The sequence below is a fragment of the Podarcis pityusensis genome (assembly GCF_964106645.2).
Source record: "Podarcis pityusensis genome assembly, chromosome: 10".
NCBI lineage: Eukaryota > Metazoa > Chordata > Lepidosauria > Squamata > Lacertidae > Podarcis > Podarcis pityusensis.
The window spans coordinates 31,497,073-31,521,307 of NC_138035.1; the positions used below are offsets into that span (position 1 = coordinate 31,497,073).

Genomic DNA, 24,235 nt, shown 5'->3' on the forward strand with positions numbered 1-24,235 from the left:
AGTAGTTCTCGGTCATACACCGTGTAGTTCCTCTCGGATTTGTTCAGCTTTCGCGAAAAAAAGGCACACGGTCTCCACTCTGACTCCTCCTTCCCTGGCTGCAGAAGCACCGCCCCAATCGCTCTGTCTGATGCGTCAGTTTCCACTCTCATCGGTTTTTGTAAATCCACATGCAGGAGTTGTTGTTCCGAGGCGAAGGCCCTTTTTAGTTCCTCAAATGCTCGCTCCGCCTCCTCAGTCCAAACGAACTTCTTCTTACTGCTGAGACAGTCCGTAATGGGCGCCGTCAGGTGGGCAAAGTTTCGGATGAACTTACGATAGAAGTTCCCAAATCCTAGGAACCTCTGCACATCCTTCCTTGTTTTGGGTGTTTTCCATTCCAGCACCGCCTGGACCTTGCCGGGATCCATGGCCAATCCCTTGTCTGACAGGCGATACCCCAGGAATTCCACCTCCTTGGTATGAAACTGACACTTCTCCAGTTTCACCCACAGCTGGTTGGCTTGCAGCCTGCTCAACACTTCTCTGACGTCTCTCACATGCTGCTCCTCATTCTCAGAATACACCAACACGTCGTCTAAGAAGGCCACACAATTCTTGTAAAGCAAAGGCCCCAGGACGTGGTTCATAAACGATTGAAAGCACGCGGAGCCTCCTTGTAGGCCGAAGGGCATAACTAAATATTCAAATGCCCCCAAAGGGGTGAACATGGTGGTTTTCCATTCATCCCCCTTCCTTATTCGTATCAGGTTGTACGCCCCCCTTAGGTCCAGTTTAGTAAAAATCTTTCCCTTCCTGACCCTTGTCAAAATGTCGTCAATCCTGGGCATAGGGAAAGCCACTGGTTCTGACACTGCATTTAAGGCCCTGAAGTCACACACAAGCCTCGGCTTGTTCGTGTTTTTTTTATCCACAAAAAACACTGGGCTGCCCCCCACCGCCCTGGACTCTCTGATGAACCCTCTCTTCAGGTTCTTGTCAATGAACTCTCTTAGCTCCTGCATCTCTCTGTCTGACATGGCGTACAGCTTGCCTACAGGGAGCTGTGCCCCAGGGAGTAAATTGATTTGACAGTCAAAGGGTCTATGCGGGGGTAATTGGTCAGCTTCCCTTTCGCTGAAGACGTCGCGGAGATCTGCGTATTGTCGTGGTACCTTCACGTTCTCCGTTACTTCAGTCCCTGCTAGGGTGGCTTGCGCCCCTGCCAAACCCTTTCCCTCTTTGCAGTGTTCTAAGCAATGTGCTGAACCAAAAGAAACCACTCTCTGATGCCAGCCCACCAGCGGATCATGTAACGCTAGCCAGCTCATCCCCAATATAATGGGAGCTCCTCCCAAGGTGGCCACATTAAACGCTATCAGTTCGGTGTGCCTTGCCACCTTCATTATCATTGGGACGGTCTGCAAGCTGACTTCTCCTCCCAACAGCTCCCTGCCATCGATCGTGGTCACCTGCAGGGGGTTGCTTAAAGGGATCGTCTGTATCTGGTGTTCAGCTGCAAACTCTTTGCTCATGAAATTGCAGGAGCTGCCTGAGTCCAACAGCGCCTTTATCTTTAGAGGGTGTCCGTTTGGCAGCTCTAGCGCCACTTCTATCACTAGGGCGGGTTTAGGAGGTTCTGGCGTGGGCACTTTCACTGCTCTTTGGCCTGACTGCTGTGCCCCGACGGTGGCAGCCAGGCGTTGGCTTTTACTTGCTTCGGTATTTCTTCCTCTCTTCCCTCCACAGCTCCTACCATCCCTTGCCATTCCTTCCTCTGGGGGCAGACTCTGGCAAAGTGACCTGGCTGTTGGCAGAGATAGCATTTCCGGGCGCCTTTTCCCTCCTTCTTTCCCCCCTCACTGGGCTTTGAAACTGCGCGCGCGCGCGCTGTTCCGATTTCCATCGGCTCTGCCGGCGGGAAAGTTGGCTCTGGAATGTCTGGAATGCGGAACTCCTTCCAACGTTCCCCCTTCCCTTCCCGCCTCTCCAATGCTCTCGCCTCCTGGCGCGCTCCTATGGTCAGCGCTGATTTGGTCAGCTGGTCCATAGACTCCGCCCTGGGCGCCCGGGAAAGTTCGTCTTTCACAGCCGAAGAAAGCCCTTCTTCAAAAAGCATTTGAATGGGTTCCGCCGATAGATCCCACCCCAATTTATGGATCAACATGGTGAATTCAGTCCAGTACTCACGGACAGATCGGCTCCCCTGTTTGCAAGCCATTAACTGTCTGCGGACCACTCCCTGTTCAATATCGCTGGAAAACATCAGATCCATGGCGCGAAAGAACTTCATCGTGTCCTTTAGGACGTCACTATTCGCTGCCATCAGGGGTCTAACCCAGTCTCTCGCCCCCTTTTCAAGATGCCCAATCACGAAAGCCACTCTTGATTCCTCGTCAGGGAATTCATCAAACTGCAGATTGAGGGCATATTGCATCTCTGTCCGAAAGCCATGATAGTCTTTGGGCTCCCCCCCAAACTTCTGCACCAATCCTGGTACCTTTCTGACGAGCTGGGTGTCTTTCCCCTTTTTGTCTGCATCCTGAGCCCTCCTCTCCTCAAGCCTCGCCGTCTGCAGCGCTAGCTGGACCTCCAACACCCGGTACCTTTCTTCCAGGCTTGGACCCGCTCCAGCTCCTGCTTCTCCGGTTCCGGCTGGGTTGCTCATGATGCCTTCTCCTGCACAAGCTGCTCACGAAGACTGTCGGAATGCTGTGATGGGACGATGAGCTGCTTGTGTGTAAAATCCTAGTCCCTCAGAGTTTGGTCAAGTTTGCAAACCTCTGTCTGTAACGGAGCCCCTTAAACATGGCTCCGTCAGTCGCTGGCAGATTCCGACAGTGGTTGCTTTCGGAATCGCTTCCAACATAAAAGCTCCTTAACGGAAACACGTCTTCTGGACTCTCTGCGTGACAGTTTCCGGCGAGGAGTGGGTGTCCCTACAGGAGGTCCTGAAACCTCCCCACTGTTTTCGCTGGAAGTGTCTCTGAGCCATCCCTCCAGCTCCCTTTCCCTCAGCCCAGCTCCTCTCCCCCTACTGGTTCCCTCTTCAGCTGCTGAGTCTCTCCCAACCTGTGTGAGCCCTTTCACTTCCCTTCCTTCCGATGGCAGTTCCCTGACATGACCTGTCCATCTTGGGTGGCCCTGCATGGCATAGCTCATAGTTTCTCTGAGTTATTCAAGCCCCTTCGCCACGGCAAGGCAGTGATCCATGAAGGGGACTCCTGTTACGTGAGGGTTTTTGTTTGTTCTCAAGAGGAGATAGGAGGAATTGAACCTGGGAATTGAAGGCTGTTTTGCAGTTGTACATTCCTAGCTCCGATTCCTGCATTGCAGTGGGCTGGAGCAGATGACTCCTTGGGACCTTTCCCTCTTTGCAATTTTATTATTCTACCTATGGGTCTTTCCAGATGCAAGTGTTTGGTGCAAGTGTCCCTTTTTCACAGGGAAAGATGCTTATGACAGTTCATACCATCTAGCGTAGTATTGTCAGCAACGACTGGCCAGCAGCTCTCCCCACCCACCCACCCACACCAGCAACGTCCTGCAATTTTGTGGACCTCTTCATTTGATAAAATACTTTTGTTTTAAAGTTGTAAATCCTCATCTCCAGTAGTGGAGCACACAATTTTCCTCTTTGTTCTAACCAGGGAGCAGAAAAGAGCTCTCTCCCCAACTCTTTTCCATTCACAGGGACAGGGTATTGTGCTACTGACTCAGGATCCATGCTTGTGTGTTTATAAAGCTTTCAGGAAAGGGCAGACTTTTAAAACCATTTTAAAGGCCAGACAGTGATGAGGATGGAAATGTGAAAAGAAATTCGATATAAGGTAGGATTTGAATACAGAGCATGCAGGGGAGATAAAACAACAAAGAGTTTTGTGGCACTTATATAGAATAGCAAATTTCTTAATGCCTAAGCATCTGTTGACTACAGTTCACTTCATCAGATGTAACCCCTCTGGAAACTGAGAAGAAGATAATGTCAGAAACTGGAGATGAATGTTAATGTCAGAATTTTCTGGAGCAAATGCTTTATTGATTTTGACAGTTGGCAACGCATATGGTAAAAAATACCAAACAAGCCTGGCAAACTGTGTTCCCCACCTCTTCGTTCCTCCCATTTTTCACTCTTCATTGCCCCTTTTGTGCTTCTCAAAATGACTAACCAGCCTGTTCTTTAGCACAGGCAAAACTGAAGTAACTTTCTTTGACGAGAGCCTCTGGCCCTGCCTGAGAGATGTCACTGTGGATTCTTCATGTGCTGTGCCAAGGCCCCAATGATTAACGCTGCGTGCCTGACAAGTTGTGTCAACTGTTCTGTGGGTTGCAAGCTAAAAGCTGACCTCAGCAAATGGGGTGGGAAAGAGGGCAAAGAGACTTCTTCCTATGGGATTTTCAGTCTTACTCTATCTACAATAAGGAACTCTGTTGCAGCTGCAGATCTCCAGGACACAGCTGCAAATTATATATGGAAATGTATAGAAGTAATAAACAAAGGTGCTTCTGGACACCAGCATAGTGCATATTCAAGACAGCTGAGTAAAAAAAACTTCCAGAGGGGTTGCATTTTAGCCTATTACAGGGTGGGGAAACCAGAGACTGTAGTATTCTAAATTTCTGATTGCATAGCTTTTGTGGACTAGCATCCTGTTCATCTGATGAAGTGGAATCTAGTCCATGAAAGCTTGTGCCATCACAATTGCGTTAGTCTTTAAGGTACTGCAGGACTTGTTTCCACTGCTGATAGAACCTGCTCACCTCAAATACTTGGGATTTGAGAGCAGGACTTTCAAGTCCAAGTCTGGCTTCCAAAGAGGCTGACTTCCCAGCACCTCTGTATTTCATCATTAATTACCATCAATTGCTTTCATTTCTCACTTCTTGCCATCATTCCTTATTCCTGCAGCAACTCCTTTCTGTGAAATGTCTATTCCTACTGGAAAAAAGTACACTTCTTGCTCCTTACGTTTTTCAGCAAAATCAGGGTTTTAAAAAACCAGTATTTCTCCTGATTAAGGTAAAGATAAAGGGACCCCTGACCATTAGGTCCAGTCGTGGCCAACTCTGGGATTGCGGCGCTCATCTCGCTTTATTGGCCGAGGGAGCCGGCATACAGCTTCCGGGTCATGTGACCAGCATGACTGATTTTTTCTCCTGATTAATGACTAGTTAATTGAACTAGTTAGCTAGTTTAAATGCTTATTATTATTGATTTATTAATGGCCTTCTATAACACCGTCTTAAGGCAATCTACATATAATTTTAAACAGTTAAAAACACAAATACATTGAAAACAAAAACAAAACCCTAACAAATGGACACTTGTGGTAAAGACCCATTTATGCAGCTGGGAAAATATGTGGGAACAAAAATATATTCAGATGTTTCTAGAAAGCGCAGATGGTGGACGCTGGTCATATTTTGACAGGAATGCTATTCCACAGAATGGGGAAAGCCACACTAAAGGCCCTCCTCTGAGTTTCTGTGGAGCAGGCTTCTGAGATCTTTGGAACTTGCAGAAGAAACCGTTCTACAGACTGCAGCAATCTACAAACTGTATGAGGGATACAGGTGGTCTCTCAAGTAACCAGGTCCTGAGCTGTCTAGGGGCTTTTATGTTAGCACCAACACCTTGAACTTGGCCCAGTAATAGACTGGAAGTCAACCTGCCAATTGGATTCCAAGTCAGAAACTAGATAAATGATAAGAGCAGGCTCAAGTGTGGATCCCTCTCGTTCCCACTACAAATGACACACCTCACCCTCCCTCTTTGCAGTTATTTGGTGGGGACCTCAGTTCCCAAGCCTGCTGCTGAATAAGCTTTTTGGGTGCAAGCACATAACTACTTGAGACCAGCAGAATGTAGTGAAGGAAATTGCCAGATTGCTTTTTGAGCAATTTTGTTTTGGAGATAACTTGTCAGGTTCAAAGCAAAGCCTTATCCCCATGGAAGAGTCAGGATTGCGCCAAGGGTATTATCTTCCGAAAGAGATTGGTTCCATGATCCAAAAGGAACGTGGTAGAGGAATGCTGCATGCGTTAAATTACCTTACAGGCTCTGTGCTCAGATCCTTTTGCAGAGGACTTTCCCCTCCACTTTAAAAGTGGTTAAGCTTCCTAATCCGTTCGTGTATATATTTTCTTAAATGGTTTATTAACCGCCAGCGAGCTGCCTTCTGCATACAGAGAGATGGTGTTGGCTTTCTGATGCAATGGGATGAGAGAGTAATAAGTTTTGGATTCATCCCAACTTCGATGCCCTTAACTCCCTGGGGACAGTTGTTCAGTGCAAGCACAAAAAAGTTTGTTTCTCATGTTCAGTAAATGTAATGTGTCTGACTATAAATGAAGGCATTCCTTGAGGTTGCAAGCAGAATTATACCTCACACTTAAAATGTGGTGGGGCGGTATCTCCTACTGTCAAGCTGAACGAAGGAGGTAGAAGCTATATTTTAAAAGTGTGACAGGCTGTATAGCTTGTCCGTCCTACAAGCTCCAACTCCCTCTGATTATTTCTCTGTGATTCTGACTTGTGCATTTATAGCTACAGATATATTCTAGTAAATCTTAAAATACATGTGCTTCATATCGTACTGCTAAAAACACCTTAAAATATAGTCAGTATTTAGGAAAGGATGTGTTTAGTTGCTACACTTTATTACTATATATTTTGGAAAGTTGTTTGTTCATCTGTTCATTTTGCATTTGGGCACTTCCTAAGGTATTGCAACCAACTTTTGCATGATGGATCTCAGTAAAAGATCTCCACAGTTCTCACTGAAAAATATGCGCGTTTGTCTTCATTTACATGTCAATAACTTAACTAAAAGGTATTTTTAAGGAACATCAATTTTAGGTGGAACAGTGCAACTGATTTGAAAAATCTGCTGCTCTAAGTTGGCGGTTTTATTGAGCAGTCAGTTATTTTCCCTATTTTTGTTTGCATATGAATCTAAGCTTTTACATGTGACTTGAGTCTCCCGTATATGCTTGCTGGGTGTGGGTGGATGAATGGGTGAATGTGCAGTTATTTATCCAGCCAGCATTGATCACACTCAGAATAGACACACTTAAATGAATGGATTTAATTAACTAAGTTTCATTAATTTCATTGGGTCTACTCTAAGTAAAAAATAGTTGGCTACAATCCTCTATATTCCCCCGCCCCCATTTCTGTTTACATGATCAGCCTCTGCTCAGGTTTTCTCTTCCTTTTAATGAGCCTTCCATGTCTCTCTGAGTTATTTTTGTTTAACAGGAACTTGAATATTTTTTATTGGCTGCGCAAAATCCCATCTGCCTCTCTCTGTGAGCTCCGGGGGGGGGGGGGGCTGCATCTATGCCACTGCATTTCAGGAAATGACTCATTTCACTCTATTACTCCAAATGTGAGCAAACAAGAAAAGGGATAGATGTGGTGGCAGAGTCCGGAGGGGGGCAAGAGATGGAAAGGGAGTGTGGAGAGGGAAGGAGAAAACAATCACAACACATCGACAGGTTGACCTGATTGCTTTGGAACATTTGTCCCTCCGACAAGTCCCTTTGTGAAAGGTTTTGACACATGCTCTCTTTATCTTTTGGACTGGGAGCAGAGCTGAGTGACGGATCACAGGGAGCAGGCAGCCTTTGGGTTAGATGCACGAGAGGACAAGGCCAGGGCCTAGCGCTGGGCAAGAAGAGCTGATTCAGCAACCGGAGCAAACTTTGATAGTTAATAATGCATGAAGTGAATTAGGTGCTGACAGCTCTCAAGCTCGGAGCCTTCGCTATGTAATTATGTACTGTTGAACTTACAAAATGTCTTATTTTTGGAAAAGAGTCGGAGCACATTATAATTAAGCATTCATGTAGCACTTCTGATCTGCAGAGCGTTTGATAAGCTTCATCTTTGCTGTAACCCCATGAAATAGTTCACCCATTTTACAGACGGGAAGCTAAAGCTGAGAGAGGAGCGATTGGCCTCAGTGAACGCCAGGCTGTCTGAAGTTGGGATTTGAATTTAAGTTTCTTAGGACTTTCGGGGTGGCGCCACCGGCAATGGCGGACTCCCTCTGAACTGGAGGGACTAGCTCCGCGGAAAACGGGTCTTCTCCGCTACGGCGAAGCGGGGACCCACTTAAAAATCACAGGCGGATGAAGCCTGTGACCATGGGACTCGGCGGGCACCTTTAGCGCCCCCCCAACCCGCTAAGGAACCCACTAACAGGCTCCGAAGTGAAGAGGGGGAAGTGGCGCAGTGCTGTGAGTCAACTGCTATTTCCGTGGCGCGAAGCCGCATAGCTGTTGCCGGAGAGCCCTGCCTTTTTCCTGGCACAATTTGGACTTTAAAATAAGCACCCATGAGTACTTAGACTTTGAACAATTGGACATCAAATAAGGACTTGCGAGTAGGAAAGAATCGGACTTTAAAAATTTACTTGAATTTGGTACGGAACGGGAAGGTCTAAACAGGAAGTCATTCTTCCGTTCTTTTGTAAACAGAATAAAGCAAAGGCAACTTAAACTAGAGCTCAGAAAATCGCTTTTAAAAGATTGGATTTCACCATTTAAAATTGTGGAACCCCCCTTCGACATCAGGAGAAGGGGGGGATCTTTTTGGACTGTTTAAAGTGACTTTAAAGTGAAGTAACTTTCCTCCGTCCTGATCCTGGAGCGGGCTGTCAGGACTGACGTGTGAAGTTCATTAACCAAAGACAAGTGTTTTTGACAGATGGCTAAAAGAAGAGAAACCTAGTGATTCCACTGTTCCCTTTCGCATTTTAAAGGATTATATATGGACAAAGTATCTTAAAAAAGGAAAATTTGTTGCAAGAATAAATAGAAGTCTTCCCCCTAGGGGGAGTCTGTGAAATTGTAACTGTGAAACTGTAACTAACTCCAGGGAGTTGACAGCTGTTACAGATTACAACCGTGGGAACAAGTATCTGACCTTGTGGGACAATGTATTCAGAAGCCTTGTTGTATGCTCTCTATAAAACAAATGATCTACTGGAACAGTTACACGAGAAGGTGAACTGGATGGCGACTTCGACTAGAAATTTTGAACAGGCAGTGGGAAACTTTGAACAGACAGTGGGAAAATATGTGGAGCCCACCCAGGATTTAAATCAGGAGTGTGTCTTGACAGAACAGGAGTTTTTGACATTAAATCAGGAGTGTGTTTTGACAGAACAGGCCCAACAGGAATATGATTTTTTGGATTTGACAAATGAACTTGGAAAAAGCCATATCTGGAAAGGAAAAGTTTGGCTTGGTTTGGAAATGGGGGGCTGGATTGACCCCCCTATGCTGGGATGTTTGGACTTTTCAAATATGGCAACGGGCCGTGAGATGCTTGGGACTGTGGGGGCTCTCAATTTTGGAGGGCTTTTGAAACATGCTTTTAAATACTACATGGAATTCATTGTTGAACATGGAAAAGGGGCTGATCTGTTGAGAAGGGTTAAAAACATTGTCAAGCTGGAGTTACCACGAGCAAGAGACAAGGGAAAATACAGTTACAAATATGAAGAAGAGCCGCGGAAGGGTCATGGAAGAGACTTGAGGGCCTCGGACATAAGGTTGCCAGGTTAATGGGCTAGATTGACGGGAATAAGGACTGACAAAACCCGGAACCAGGAGGAAGGGACGCTGGATGAAGATTGGATCTGTTTATACCTCTTTTTTCTACTATTAGAACTGTTTTATAAAATCGATGAAGGATAGGAAAATGTTGGAATGAAATTACTTGGCTTTAGCAAAGATGTTTAAAGAATTATGAAAGAATATTATGATTATGAGAAGTTGGTAAGGATAAGATTTAAGTTTTAAGTGTTAAGGTTTATTTTATTATAGAAAGATAAGGTCAAGGATTTGCTGGGATAATTAATAACTAGGATACAAAGAAAGGGAGGAGGAGGAGGTCTAAGAAAGAAGGTAATGACAGTTAAGGATTTGAAAATAATGAATTCGTTTTTAAATGTTTTTAAAGTTTTGTGATTTTTGCATTCTTCTTTTTTTCTTTTTTTCTGTCATTTTTTTCTCATTTGGAATTTTTTCTTATATGGTGGGAAGGGGTTGGTTTTTTTCCCCCCCCATCTACTTTGTTAATTATTTTTATTCTCTGTACTCTCTTCTGCTTCTATTTTTTTTTTTTGTAACATTTTGAAAATCTCAATAAATATCTTTTTTTAAAAAAAAAGAATTTAAGTTTCTTAGAATCAAAACCACTAGAATGCAGAAACGTTCTGTTGCCCCATTTATGTTCCCCTCCTTTTGTAACAAATGCCAGAAAAATGAGCTATGTTGGTCAATTGCAATAAAGCCAACATAGAATCAGCTGGCACATTTCTTGCAATGTAAGCATTTGTGGGCCTGAGCCTGCTTTGTTAGGTGCATACACACACACACACACACACACACACACACTAGGGGAGGGGGAAAAATCTGTTTTTCCCCTTTTTCTTTTTACAAAGTGAGAGGGAAAGGTCAATACAAGAGATAGCTATTGGTATGTTATAGTAGTATTCAGAGCACACATTAATACAGAATCCAGTCTGATGACTAGGCACAGAATGATCAATAGCACGAGCCAAGACAATTTCTTCTTGTAATGAGCTAGCCGTATCCTTCGTTTGTTGAGGCTGAATCCCAAAGTGTCAGATTTGCTAAGGCATTCCAGTTTGGCAGCTTCATGTTGGTGGACTCTGTTTGAGGTTGTGTGGTTTTTTTTTTTTTTTACATTTATTAATATCTGATTCGTTTCCATGTATCCCTTTATGTAAAGGCCTGGCTAGTCAGCCTATGCAAACAGCAAAAGGGCACTGCTGGCAGATGACAGCATATATTGTGTTAGATTAGAAGATGTGTAGTTGATTGTTCTTAGGGGGATCTCCTTGCTGAGAAGAATTTGCTTCAAAATGGCCCCTGGCCTGTAAATGCAGTAGGCATGAGGACTGAAGCATTTCCTGTTGGGAAATAACTGGGGAATACAGGTTAATCCTGAAGTCCCACATCCGTGGAGAACTGCAAAGAAAAAATGGCTGACTCTGAATTTGAAAATAGTAGGAGGAGCTTTGAACTTAGTCTTAAGCCAAAACAGTCCACCAGCAGAGTTTAAAACACAGATCTATGCAGCATTTGCAAAGTATGGGGGATATCTGTTGTTAGACCTTTAAATGTCCCGCTATTGAGCATTTACAATTCTCACCTGGCTCTACCCCTCTTGGAGTGAATAGACAACAACATTTAGTAAGTTTAAATGCTTTACTTATAGTAACCACAGGTCTCACTCATGCATTGTTCAGTGCTACAGCAGAAATGACACAAACAAACAAAAAGAACTTGGTCTCAAACATGTGGTCCTATTCTGAAGCACCAGCCTTGGACATGTGCTCAGCTTACATGGCTGAAGAAGAAGAGAGAGAAAGGAACAGGAAACAAGCCTTTTTTCCTTCCTCCCCAAAGGTGAGAGGTCATAACCAATCTGACTCTGCTCTGTGGTTTTTAACGCCTTTCTTACTGGCAATTATGCACAGTTTGGCTTCATAAATCTCCCACATTTTCCCTGTGCTGTTATCTTGGAATAAGGACACTGGTGAATAGACTTTCTTGTAACATATTCCTCTTAAGAATAAGTATCTTTGCTTAAATTACAGTGGCTTCGGGTAATGAGGAGACTATGGTGGGTGCTCTAATTCCTTGTGGGTACACATGGCAACCGTCAGGAGAATTCTGCCCTCTGCCCTGATAGTGCAAGAGAGGAATGAGGCAGGTGATAGTATGCAAGCATACGCACAAATGCAGAGGAACGATTTGCACATACATGTTGACTCCTTGATGAATGCAGCCTCAAACATTGGCTTCCATCTGTGATTGGACAATTCTGAGGTGACGGTTCTTCTGTCTGGGGCATTGTGTGTTCTCCCAATGCCTTGTACACAACAGCGCTGAAAATGCATTACAATACATCAAATGATGTGCATGCATGAGTGAACCAGACCTGAGGTTTCTCAAGATGCAAGGCAGGAGATCCATTGCTGTCTTCCAGTTGAATAGATTGATGCACTTACAAAAAGCACTCTCAGAGCATAGCAGCACTTATTCGACATGCTCGTGCTTGAAGTGAGTCCACTGGCATACATGCTCATTTTAGTTGTGAGACCTGGGTGGTTGGGGGCAAAATGGAGGCTTTCTACACACAAAGCACATGCTTCACCACTGAGCGATGGCCCCCTTCTCAAATAGGGTTTGGTTCTTGAACTCATCAGTCAGTCATTTGCCAACTTTAATGCGCTTGTTGTTGGCCTGGATAACTTTCAGGATTCGAGTTGTTGCTAGAGTTGTCTTGAGAATGTAGAAGCATCCTTGGGAAAGGTCTAGGTGTATTCCTCTTCTCTTAGTGGGTATTTGAAAGGTACATTTTGTAGATACTAATTCACACACCCCTGGGATGTGGAATGCCCTGTCACTATTTCCTCAAGGGCCCAGGCAAGACCAAGTATTTCCCCCACCACTCAATGAATGGGCACACAAATATTCATCAGTGAAGTATTACGGTTGAACTGTTTCTTACAGCGTGCCAAGGAAAAAGGGCTTTGTGTAAGCGGACTCCATCGTGCACCATGAAAGAGCAGAACAAAACCATATTTCAGTGGAGCCAGTTCATTAACTGATTAAAATACCTATGACAGTATTTCAGTGCATGTGGCATTTTGATGCAATTTAATGAAGGAGAAAAGGCTTTGTTGTCAAACTCTCACAGACAAACCATTTATTGTTTGGAAAGTGCATCACCTGTTTGGGAAAAAGAACATAAATTGTTTATGACAGTGCCATCAGCCCTGCAAATTCTTCCACAGGGGACCGCACTGAATTTTAACATGATTCATGAATTAATTGATTAATTATACCAATTAATTCTATCAGCTCTAATCCCTTTTGATCTGAATGTTCAGGAGCAAGGCTTCAGAGATTTGGGTTCTTCTTTTGATCCCCTTTCCTGTGACACTCAGCCTCATTCCTTTCTTCTCTAAAGAGGAGCTGGCGATAGCTGATGGGCCTGCCATAAAGAGGGATTTAAGAACATATGGAGAGGCCTGCTGGAATAGACCAGATGTTCATTCGGTTCCCCACAGTGGCAAACTAGATGCTTCCAAAGCAGCTCACAAGTAGGCCATGGAAGGCATCAACCAGCCCTCCCCACAGCACTTTCCGGTTCAGACCCACCATTAGACAGAGGGAGGAAGCAGCCACCTCAGCAGCTGCAGAACTTGAGTAGCAGGAAGCAGCATTGAGGTCTTGGAGGAGAGACCTGCATATGCTGTACTGTTTGTCTACCCAGCATCCCCTAAGGTAGCCTTCTGCCCTCAGGTGCGCTGTCCTGTTGCTGGAGCAAGATTCAGCTGCCAGTCCTATCAGCTTCTGCACGTAGGGATAGAGGAAGTTGCCTTATACTATGTCAAACCATTGGCCCATCTACCTCAATATTGTCTTCGCTGATTAACGTAAGAACAGCCTGCTGGATCAGGCCAATGGCCCATCTAATCCAGCATCCTTTTCTCATGGTGGCCAACCAGATGTTGGTGGGGAACTAGCATCAGCTCTCCAGGATTTTAGATAGGGATCACACTCAACACTTCCTGGAAATGCTGTGGATTGGACCCCACCTATGAAGTAGGTGATCTACAGCTGATCTACAGCCCATCCCCAAGGAAGCGGGGGCAGAACCATTTTGTCATTTATCCCAGGCAGCAAAATGTCTGAAGCCAGCCCTGAGCACCTGACATTCCATGACATACAGCTTCCAAACATTTTTACAGGTTCTTTCTTTATAGATGCAAACTAAAGTAAAAGAAGCCATGTTCTAAGCCATTGCCTTGTAAGAGGCAAACTTGCCCCTCCCCGTCCCTTATAGCAGGCCGGCCAATTAGTATAAACCATTGTGATGACTGACAGGCACCCAGGAGCTTAATTTGTTTTAAATTAAAATGGTTCATTATTAACTTTAAGTGGCACGTTCATCTAGTTGTAAATAGATTGTTTCCATTTCAGGTTGACTTTGAGGCTTTCCCTCCACACCCTCATTTCAGATTAAAAAAATTGTTTCTCCATTCTGGTCTTAAAATGCATTGGCTTTGTATTAAGTGACCTTTATTGCAATGGAATAGTACATCTAAATGGGAGCAATTTGAGGTGATAGTGCCCCGAAGAATGGAAGAGTCACTCCTCTTCACCCCTTAATGAATTTTTAAAAAAGAAAAGAAACAAAATATTTCTTTTTTAACAGCTCTCAGGTTGAGGGGTCTATGCTAGGTCATTGTCACTGTCTGAGCCGGCCCTTAGCCTCCCCCACACCACAGTCAGCAGTGCGCACCCTGCTGCTTCTTGAAACTGCTCTGCTTTAAAGGTTATTCAGGAAAAAATCCTGCTGCGTAGGCTGCAGGGTTTTGTGAAAGCCCAGATACTCTATTTGTCTGTGTTTCCCTTAATTGGGGTGCAGCAGGTCAAGCCTGCAATAGAGATGCAGCCATACCTGAAACAAGACTTTCACCTCATCGAAGCCAGCAGAGATTTTGTTATTGACTTCCAGCGAGGGCACTTGGCACAAATCTCCTCCAGGGAAGATTCATAAAATCCAAAGTCACTCTAAGGCTGCAATCCTATGCACACATTTGCTTGAGCTCACAGACTTATATCTGAGCACATAGGATTGGCCTGCTGGGGCATTTTCACACAGGGTCCTTAAAGTGACTCTTTCCTCTTTCAGTTTGTGCTGTGAATGCCCACCCTCCCTCCACATCCAGTCGTTTATCAGAATGCACATTTGCATTACATAAATGCCTCTCTTCCACTCTCCCTTCTGCCTTAACAAGGACCAGACATGCTCATAAATAGCATACAAGGAGCTCTCAAAGACCACTTAAGTTACATGTCCAAAAATACTCTATAAGCCAATCTCTCTGTCTCCCTGTGACTAAGATGGAATGAGACCATGGGCCAGTCAGGCTTCATGAGTCTCTGTTCCACTCAGGATTAGACCTGTATAACCACAGGTTTCTATTTCCACATAAGACACCTCAGCTCCTGCTATACCCTTTCCTTATGCAGTACTGGAAAGCTCTGTGCTTGGCCACCACCTCAGCTCCAAACCAAACCCCTCTCTCTGACTTGGGTTCCTCCAGCTTGAGTCTTTATCCTCCCCACTCCCCCTACCTAATATATTCAAATCCCACCATTCAAGGAGGCTGGCAATAAATGAAAACACTTAAGACTTTAAAAAAGTTAATGTTGACTTATGAAGGCTCTGTGGGAAATGTCTCCTTCTTCAGGCCTTATACTCCTGTGCTTCTGGTCTTTCAATTAGTTTTCCTTGAAGGTTTCAAGGTGACCATCCGAGGTCTCCTCTTGAAACCCTCATCCCAGCTCACATTTCCTTTCTGCACTTATTTCCTCCAGCATAGTCAGCTGAGAGAAGTCTGCTTAGCCTTCCTTGGGAATGGCCTGATGGTGAGAAAATCAACTTTTAATAAGCCCTGAGAGGCAGATCCAGACACTACTGCCTACATGCATTCAGTTTCTAGTCCCCTCATGTCCCTCCGTTATTTGCCTTCTGGCATACCAGTCCTTCCTAGAATGTTACTGGAGCCAAACTGGTTGAAGTAAGGATATATCATCCTATGTGCATGGTTCATTCAGAGCACAGGACTTGCTCAGCTTTGCTAGGTGGAGATGGTTTAGGCTCCTAATGCCAGTCAGTCGAGCCCATTAGGAATAGGACAAATGTGCCTTCTCAAAGATGAAAGGCCGCAGTGCGGAAAGAACCCACTGCAGTTTATCTCCCCCAAGCAGTTCAGGGTGCCGTGTATGCCCTTAGCAAAGAAAAAAGTTGGAATTTGGATATGTATGGAATGAGTGAGCAGGAAAGAACCATCACAGAAGGTAGGGGTGGGATATGAACAAGGATGACATCATTATTTTACAGTGGGCTGAAATGTCATGTGAGTGTATTATTCTGGCAGTTGTTCTGGTAAGCCAGTTTTTAGCAGGGGGCATAGTTCCATTTGAGCAAGGGCTGAAGAGTCAGCACTATTAGGAAGCCAAGATGCAGGTGAAGTGCTCCATCGGCCACCCCTCCCTGAGGGAACAGCAACAGATGCTCCACCTTGCCTTTCATTCATTAGCTGTTCAGTTCTGTGCATGATCCAAGACAACAGAAAACAGAACTAAATAGTTCATATATTCTCCTGTCCTGTTCTGACCATGAGCCCACAGGGCTCATGAAAGTTGTCTGACGGTGGCTCACCTGGTCAATTGTCAGGTCACATAGTTAGGGAGATTGTAGTGGCAGGCTGGAATTTCAGGACCTTGGATAGCTGCAAGTGAACATCTTGCTCTGTATGAGCTCTGGACCTCAACTGAGATCCTTTATCTTCCCTGGGCTAGATCACCCCTCCAAGGCTCTGCTCCCTTCCTGACCAGCAGAACATTAAAGGAACATTCTTCTGTCCCAGAGCTTGCCACTCAATTACTTACCAGACATCTCCCACCTTGGGTGTTGCTTTCCCTTGTTGCCAAACAGGTATGGGGGCGGGAAGGATGAGGCTCCTATTGTAAAGGGGAAAGGTTCCTTACGGGAATCTGACTCAGAAGTGCTCTCTTGGGGGTCCCGAATTGAAAGTTCTGATTCACAGCGCTCTTGGCTGATAGGCTTTAGTTCAGGCTCAGTGTTGGACCCTGTCTGGGTTCAGCATCAATGCAGCTTTACGCTGCTGGTCTTTCACTCTCAGCTGTGTTCCTTCCTCTCTGTGCCACTCAGGGTCAGTCAAGGTTAAGGCAGGTTCATATGGAAAACAGGACACTGCCAAAACTCCTGCTGCTGTTCACAGCAAGAAGGAAATTGTTTTAAAAATCATTCACCAGCATCTCAGTTGGTGTTGGTGTGAGGCCTGATTGAAGCATAATGCCATGTGCACCATAAAAAATTACCTATTCAAATACAGCTCTCTTTCCATTAAACGCTGGACTCTCCTTCATTGGAGGTTTTTAAACAGAGACTTGGTGGCCATCTGCCAGGGGTTCTTTAGCTGTGATTCCAGCTTTGCAAGGGGTAGGATAAGATGATGCTTTGGGTCCCTTCCAGTTCTACAATTCTATGATTCTATAAAATGAGGTTTGTGCAAGCTACATCTCCAAAGCCTAGGCCAAGGGTCCCTGGCTTGCTAATGCTGATTGGACTAGTAATGCAATTTTATTTATATGTAAAGCCAGTTCAATGAATCATAGACTTGGGAAGTTGGGAACAGGGGGTTAAACACACTCAGCATCACTTTTACACCATGCTTGGGACAACTCTGTGTATTTACTTGCTTATTTAGTTGACCTTTCTACCCTGCCTTTCTATCAGACCAGCCCACCAGGCAGTTTAAAACAATGATACATAAAACACAACCAACATGAGAACAGAACCAGACACCCCCCGAAAAAATCAGGAAGAGCACCAAATAATTACTTCTTAAGCCCCAAAGATCTCCTTAAAAAACCCAGCTTTTGCTGCTTGTCAAAAGGTCAGCAGTGAAGTGCACTGGCAGGCTCTCATCACCATAGTAAAAAAATAATAATGGATGGGGGGCATTCATATCCACCATGCTTTGAATGTCAAGGGGACAATCAACAGGGAAGCACACAGGTATGTTCATGGGGAGGGGAGAGGTCTTTCAGATGTCCTAGTCCCAGACTTCTGAAGGTCTTAAGGGCAATGATGGAGGAAGGGGTGGGTGGTGGGTGCAGCCCGCCCTGGGTGTCATCCTTGAAGGAGAGTGACATTGCTGCCCCGACCCCCTGGGACACTCACCACGGGTGGTGCCCCCCCAGGATGTTCTTCGCAGGCGGCGCCCCGCCCCCAGGTGCCAAAGCAACTAGCTCCACCTCTGCTTAAGGGTTACAACCAGCACTTTGAATTTGGCTTGGAAACAAATTGGTAACCACCAGTGAAGCTGGACTAGTACTGGAGAGTGGAAGTGATATGAGTGTCTCTTTCCAGAGAAACCTTCTGCATTATGAACTAACTGAAGTTTCCAAAGGCTTTTGAAAGGCAGTTGCATGATACAGAAAGGGAGAGGCCTATGGGTTCAGAGGCCTGGATGTGAGGAGGGAGGTCTTTGGAAGTCAGATTTTGTCATCGTCATCTCTCCCACCACCAGTTTCTCATCTCTAAACTGCAGTATCTGCTTTCTTACATCCAAGGAAACTCCTAGAAAATATGTATTGCATACACAAGTGCTACCATCTGGGTCAGGAAATCTGTCTGATGCTACTGTGCTCAGTGTTAGGCTAACCTTTCACCCTCCCCCATCAAGCCTCTGTGGTTCAGGAGCTCACTTCCAATGTTTTTTGGCTTGGTGGCCCCTTTGCTGATCTTTTCTCTCCTGCCTCCAGGGCAATGGGGGGGGGTGTGCAGTGTTCTATAACCACTGGTTATTTTGCTACAGCAAAGTCCCTTATCCCCTGCAACAAACAAAGCAGGTAAATGCCAGGAATAGGCTCAGCAGAATCTCCAGGCTAGGAGTTCCTGACAGCTTATCAGAGCTGCTCTTTTAGCTCATCTCTATTCCAAAGGGCATGGGTTGTGGCAGCTCGATTTTCCACCGTGGGATTTTGGCGCCTGTTTCTGTGAAGCACCAGGTGCTCATGCTCAGTTCTAAGGGTCTCCCAGAGGGGGTCCATGCTCTGATCATTGTCTCAATAGTGTCACCAACACCCCTTCGTTGACATGCAGCGTGAGATATGCCGCCCTGAATGTCAGTCATTTGCTTGGTATCTCCAGCCTTGGTGAGCGGGCAGGAGGCGCACTCACATATGATTAGTATGCATGGAGCAGTGCTTCATTTCTAATACTTCTCTACCGGCAAAGTCTCAGGATAGTCTGATGAGGAAGAAATGACACACTGAAGGGATTTTGTGCCATCCTGCCTATGTGAACAGCTTCAGCTCCTGCCTTGCTCATCTCCCCTGCTAGTTTCAAGCATGTCTCTCACTTTCCATTATCTTTCCTCTCTCCTTTTTTTGCAGGATGGTGGAATATTCTCTGGATCTCCAGAATATCAACCTGTCTGCAATCCGCACTGTGCGCGTCCTGAGGCCCCTCAAAGCCATCAACCGTGTGCCTAGTAAGTCTATCTGCCTTTCTTCTTTCAATCTCTCTCTCTCTCTCTCTCTCAGGGGGGTTGGGGTTGAGAGCACACCTACTCATCCAGCACATTCAGAACTTACTAGCCACATGGCACCTGCGTCTCTCGCACCCATTTGCACTGCTGTCTGTGCAAGGAGAGCAAATCAGCTTATCCAGCACATCCAGTCCCTTCCAGCTAGTCGGTACCTGAATCCAGACTATGCTGATCTCTCCCACCCTCCTGAGCTGCTGTCTGGGGAATTCATGAGCTGTGCACAGACATCAAAATCCTTTTAAGAGAAAGGGCAACATTCACAACAGAAATTCTGAGCTAAAACACTAAACTGGGATTAAAGGGACTTTAGAACAGGCCTTACTAAGAAATACTTAGCAAGGCTTCTGCAAAAGGAAGTTCCGTCTTACCAGCATTTTGGGTTTTGTTGGAAGCATCATCAGGCAGATGGGTAAGGGGGAATCTGGTAGATGATATGGGCAGGATTCCCCGAACCGGCTCTGTCAAAGAACATTTTGCTGTTAGGAAAGCGATGGTGAAATGCATTGAAAGGTGTGGAATGAGTGAAGAATTAATCAGAGAACGTGTGAACCCCACACAAGCGAATCAGAATGAATTATCATTGTCACACGACCACCCCGTAAACAGATTGGAATAAATGCTCAATAAAGACCAGACACAGTCTAACCATAGCACAAGCTTTGTGCAAACAAATCAGGATGAATGCTGAATAAACAGGTCGTCTGTTTATTCAGAATGCTTCATTTTGGAAAGGTTATGGTACCAACGGTTGACCCACTTCAGGTTAGGACATTACCTTGTTGTGGGTCATGGTGTAAGTGCTGAACACCATTTTAGAGAAAAAGTCTCTCATATTTGTGCTCCTCTTAGAGAGTGGGGGGTTTCGCCAAATGGTTGTGTCAACGACAGGGGGAATTTGAGAGACAGGAGTAAACAGCTTTGATTATGGATGCTTCAAACCTGTACTTCTCTTCCTTTTATGAAACTGGAGTCTTTGGGAGATCTGCCTGCTGTAGAGAAGGAAGTTAGGTTTACTGTGCTCCTCCTGGGCTTGTCCTACATTTATTGATAACTTCTGTGTAAGGGATTTGTTATTAGATCCATGGGCTAGGGCAGCATTAAGAAGAGTTGGGACACAGAAGGCTGCTTTTGTTGCTGCTCCCTCTACTCTTCCACATCTTTCTCACACCATTGCAATACTTGCTGTGGCTATGCTAAGCCCCAGACCCGTGACTACAGGACAGAGCCTTTGCCTTGCATGCAAAAGGTACAGTGGTACCTCGGGTTACGTTACCTTTGGGTAATGTAATCTTGGGTTGCGAACGTGGCAAACCTGGAAGTATACACTTGGGTTGCGAACGTGGCAAACCTGGAAGTGTATACTTCCAGGTTTCGCCGCATGCGCAGAAGCGCTCTATTGCATTGTGCATGTGCGCAAAAGCGGCGCCTCTGGATATGGACTTTTGGGGGTAAGTACGGACCTCTGGGATGAATTAAGTTCGTATCCGGAGGGTCCACTGTCTTGTGTTCAGCTTCTAACATCTTCAGGTGGAGTTGTGAGAGATCCCACCTGAGACACTGCCAATCAATATAGACAACATGTAGCTCGATGGGCCAATCTTCTGATTCAGTATAAGGCAGTTTCCTTTGTTTGTAGCAGCCTATCGAAGAGAAGCAGAGATGAGGAAACCATATGGTGCATCATGTGGGGGGGGGGTTTGGTGGGTGTAGCTCAGAGGACATGTTTTGCAAGCAGAAGGTCTCCATTTAAATCCCTGGCATCTCCAGTTAAGGCTAGAAAAGACTAAAACCCAGAGAACCACTGCTAATCATCATAGACAGTATTGAGCTAAGTTGAGCAGTGGCAGCTTCCTGTGTTCCTAATATAGGTGGCAAAGCAACAAGGACCGCGGATTGTATCTTGTATAAGTGTGATGCTCAAAGAACTGTAGGGACCATTTCTGGAACTAGTTTTGGGATTTCACCAAAAGGTTGCCCCTTGGGGTGCTAGTGTTTATTGGTCATGTGGGAAGTGTGTAATTATTTTTTCATTTTCCTTGAAGCTAAGATATTAGGTGTGGGGTTTTTAACTTGGCAATGTCCCCTACACTCCCCTTTCTCCCCCAATCCCTAAGGCCCCGTGTCACAGGCCTACTTTGAAATCTTGGTCTCTGTATTAAGCTACTTTCAGTACTCCAGTACTTTTTGAAAAGAGCTTTTTAAAGCACAGAATAATATGATTTATATTCCTTCAACTAGTCCAGGTAACATCAGGAGCCTATGGAGGAGCCTGTAGCAAAGCCCCAGGCGTAGTCAGATGAATTAAATGCCAAATGTAAACATTCTCACTGGAAGTCTAATTTACAAGCATTTGGTATGTGTATGGATAATGGCTTTGCAGCAGCAAATTAGAGCCTTAAGCAAAGAACCGAGAATTTCCAGCCCTTACCCTGTTTTCTTGGACTGTACTGGTAGCATTTGGAGAAGCTACAGACATTTTATTGGTTTGATTCCCTGTTATAAATGTGCTTTGATTTAGGAAGCCTTGTTCAGTAGATTATTAAGTGACCTTTCTTCCCTGGATACTTAGAATCACAGAATTGCAAAGTTGGAAGGACCCCAAGGGTCATCTAGTCCAACCCCCTGCAAAGCAGGAATCACAGCTAAAGAACCCCTGACAGATAACCATCCAACCTCTGTTTAAAAACCTCGAATGAAGAAGAGTCCACTGCCTTTCAGGGAAGTTAGTTACACTGCAGAACAGCTCTTACCATCAGAAAATTCTTCCTTCTGTTTAGTTGGAATCTCCTTTCTTCTTCTGCAGTTCTCTGTGTCCCCCCAGGAAAAAGAATTGTTAAACCACACACTGGGAATTGCAGCAGTGTGAGGGGAATAGGTGTCTCCTAAAAACTCTCGGCACCCTCATTAACAAACTATAGTTCGAAATATCCTTTGGGTGAAGCCATTGCTGTTTAAAGCGGTTTGCTGCTGATTTAAATGTATGGTGCAGATGGAGCCTTAGCTATGTCTGGGTTCGCTGAAGCATAAGAACACAGATGAATGAATACATGTTCCAACGTTTAACCCTGGGTTGGGAACCTCAGGCCCAGGGCCAAACATGGCCATCCAAGTCTCCTTATCTGGGCCTCAGGACTCTCCTGAAGCCACATCCCTCACTGGCCCTTCTTCACACTGTCTTTGAGTCTTCTTGACCGCCTGGAAGGTATCCTTGAACTCTGATATGCCTCCTGCTTCCCTGGATGAAGAACAGAGAAGGGCATGTCTACTGTGCATATGCAAAGTTTGCATTCATTGCTCTGCCTGCTTTTACTGCCCGCCTCTGGAAAGTTACCCAGAATGCAGCTCTCGAGCTGACAAGGGCTCGTGATTCTTGATGTAACCAATCATACGGTGATGTGTGCATGGTGTGCCTCCTTTTCCCAACTTGGGAGTGATATCTGTGCAATGAAGCAACCTGGTGTAAAGCAGTCCTAAAACTGTGCCATTGCTCTGCAAGTTAGGAACGAGGGGAACGGCATTTGCTGTCTCCTGCATGACTCCCCTTGTAATCTAAAAATACTCTAAGACCTATGCTACATGGAGGGAAGTGAGATAATGGGCACCTTCCCCTCCCCCATGTTCGTCTTGCTTCTACTTTTGTCCCCGCTTCCTCCTCTGCAGCTCTGTGTGCATGATATATAAATATGAGTCAGGCTCCACTGGGAGCTGAACCATCAGAATCTGCTAGGCGACGGTGTGAACCGGGATGCAGTTGCTCTGTATACACGCACAGTATAGTTTAATGGAGTCCCCTCCCCAACATGTCAGGTTTCAGGCCAGAGAAACAGACGCGCTTCAGTAGAATAGTTACTAGGGAAGGAAAGTGCGAGAGCACAATAGAATAGAAGCAGGGATTGTGTTCTTCTTGCTGCTTTAAAATATCACCTCCTTCCTGAGGGCAATGTGGAACCAAGGCTGCAGCACGGCTGGTATTCCACTGTGTTTATTAACTCCGATCAAATAATGCCAGCAGTGTTTGCCCAACTAGGCAGCACACAGCGGCTGGTAATGAATTAGTAATTAGTAATAACTATTTCTGTGCAGGGTCACCAAAAAAAGACAGGGTTCCTTTGCCTGATGGAGGGTAAAGTGAGGATTTGCACATCACACTGTATAAGGGACCCCCTTTCATTGCTTTGTTCAGTAGATTGAATCTTTATGTATTTATTTATATGTTTTCCTTGTTTTATATTTTTATCCTGCCTTTCTGCTGAAGCATTAGGGCGACTCCTGCTTCACACCACACTCCAGGACCCTAGATAGTAGGCCCTCTAACACAATGGCTCATACATTGTTCTGTTCATTCCTATGCCTGTTTCCTGAACTGCAACTGAGTCCCACTGAGTTGAGATGGCAGGAAAATAAGATTCAGTTTGCATTTGAAAAGCTGAACTTATCAAATCCACACATTCCAAAGCAATATGAGAACTGGAATATATTCATCCTTTAAAATTTACTCTTGGCCCAAATTTTGGGATTCAGTTCTCCAGCCAAACGTGGTTTACATTAGGAGAGAGTGCGCATAAAAAAATGGACATATTGGTGAAAATAGCATAACAAAGATGCATTATATTAGGGTAAATTGATTGCAGAACTGTGTACATTGGTCAGTGCTGCATACAAAATGTGTTTGTGAGGAGCAAATTCACACTAAAATGCTGAAGAATTTTCATGAGGGTTTTTATAAAAAGAAAAGAATCACAAATTGCTGCAAAAGTGAACTGAACTGTTATTGGGGAAATGAGAAACCAAGAGAAGTGAAGTTAACAGATCCTTCCATCCATTCTCCCAAGTGAGTACAGGGGTAAGTGAGTACATTCCTTAGGGGTAAGAAGAGTTGGAAGGAGTTTTAGGGAGAAGGAGGCTAGGCAATATTTACTAAATGCGAAATATTGAGAGCTGAAACCCAAATGCTATCTGCATAGACTCACCTGTTCATCTGCGCTGGGTTCGATTTCCTTCCAGTGATGCTCAAAAGTGTTTGTGTTTGGAACAGGTTTCTGTAGATAGAG

At 45.1% G+C, this 24,235-nt stretch overlaps 1 protein-coding gene across 6 annotated transcripts in view; it reads left to right on the forward strand.

The window, feature by feature from the left end:
• CACNA1I (calcium voltage-gated channel subunit alpha1 I) overlaps positions 1–24,235 on the forward strand; it is a 376,571-nt gene that overhangs the window by 237,747 nt on the left and 114,589 nt on the right. For all 6 annotated transcript variants that reach the window (XM_080971347.1, XM_080971348.1, XM_080971349.1 and 3 more), the window contains one exon: positions 19,030–19,127. In XM_080971347.1, coding sequence (XP_080827473.1) covers positions 19,030–19,127 — 98 coding nt within the window. The remainder of the gene's footprint in view (positions 1–19,029; positions 19,128–24,235) is intronic.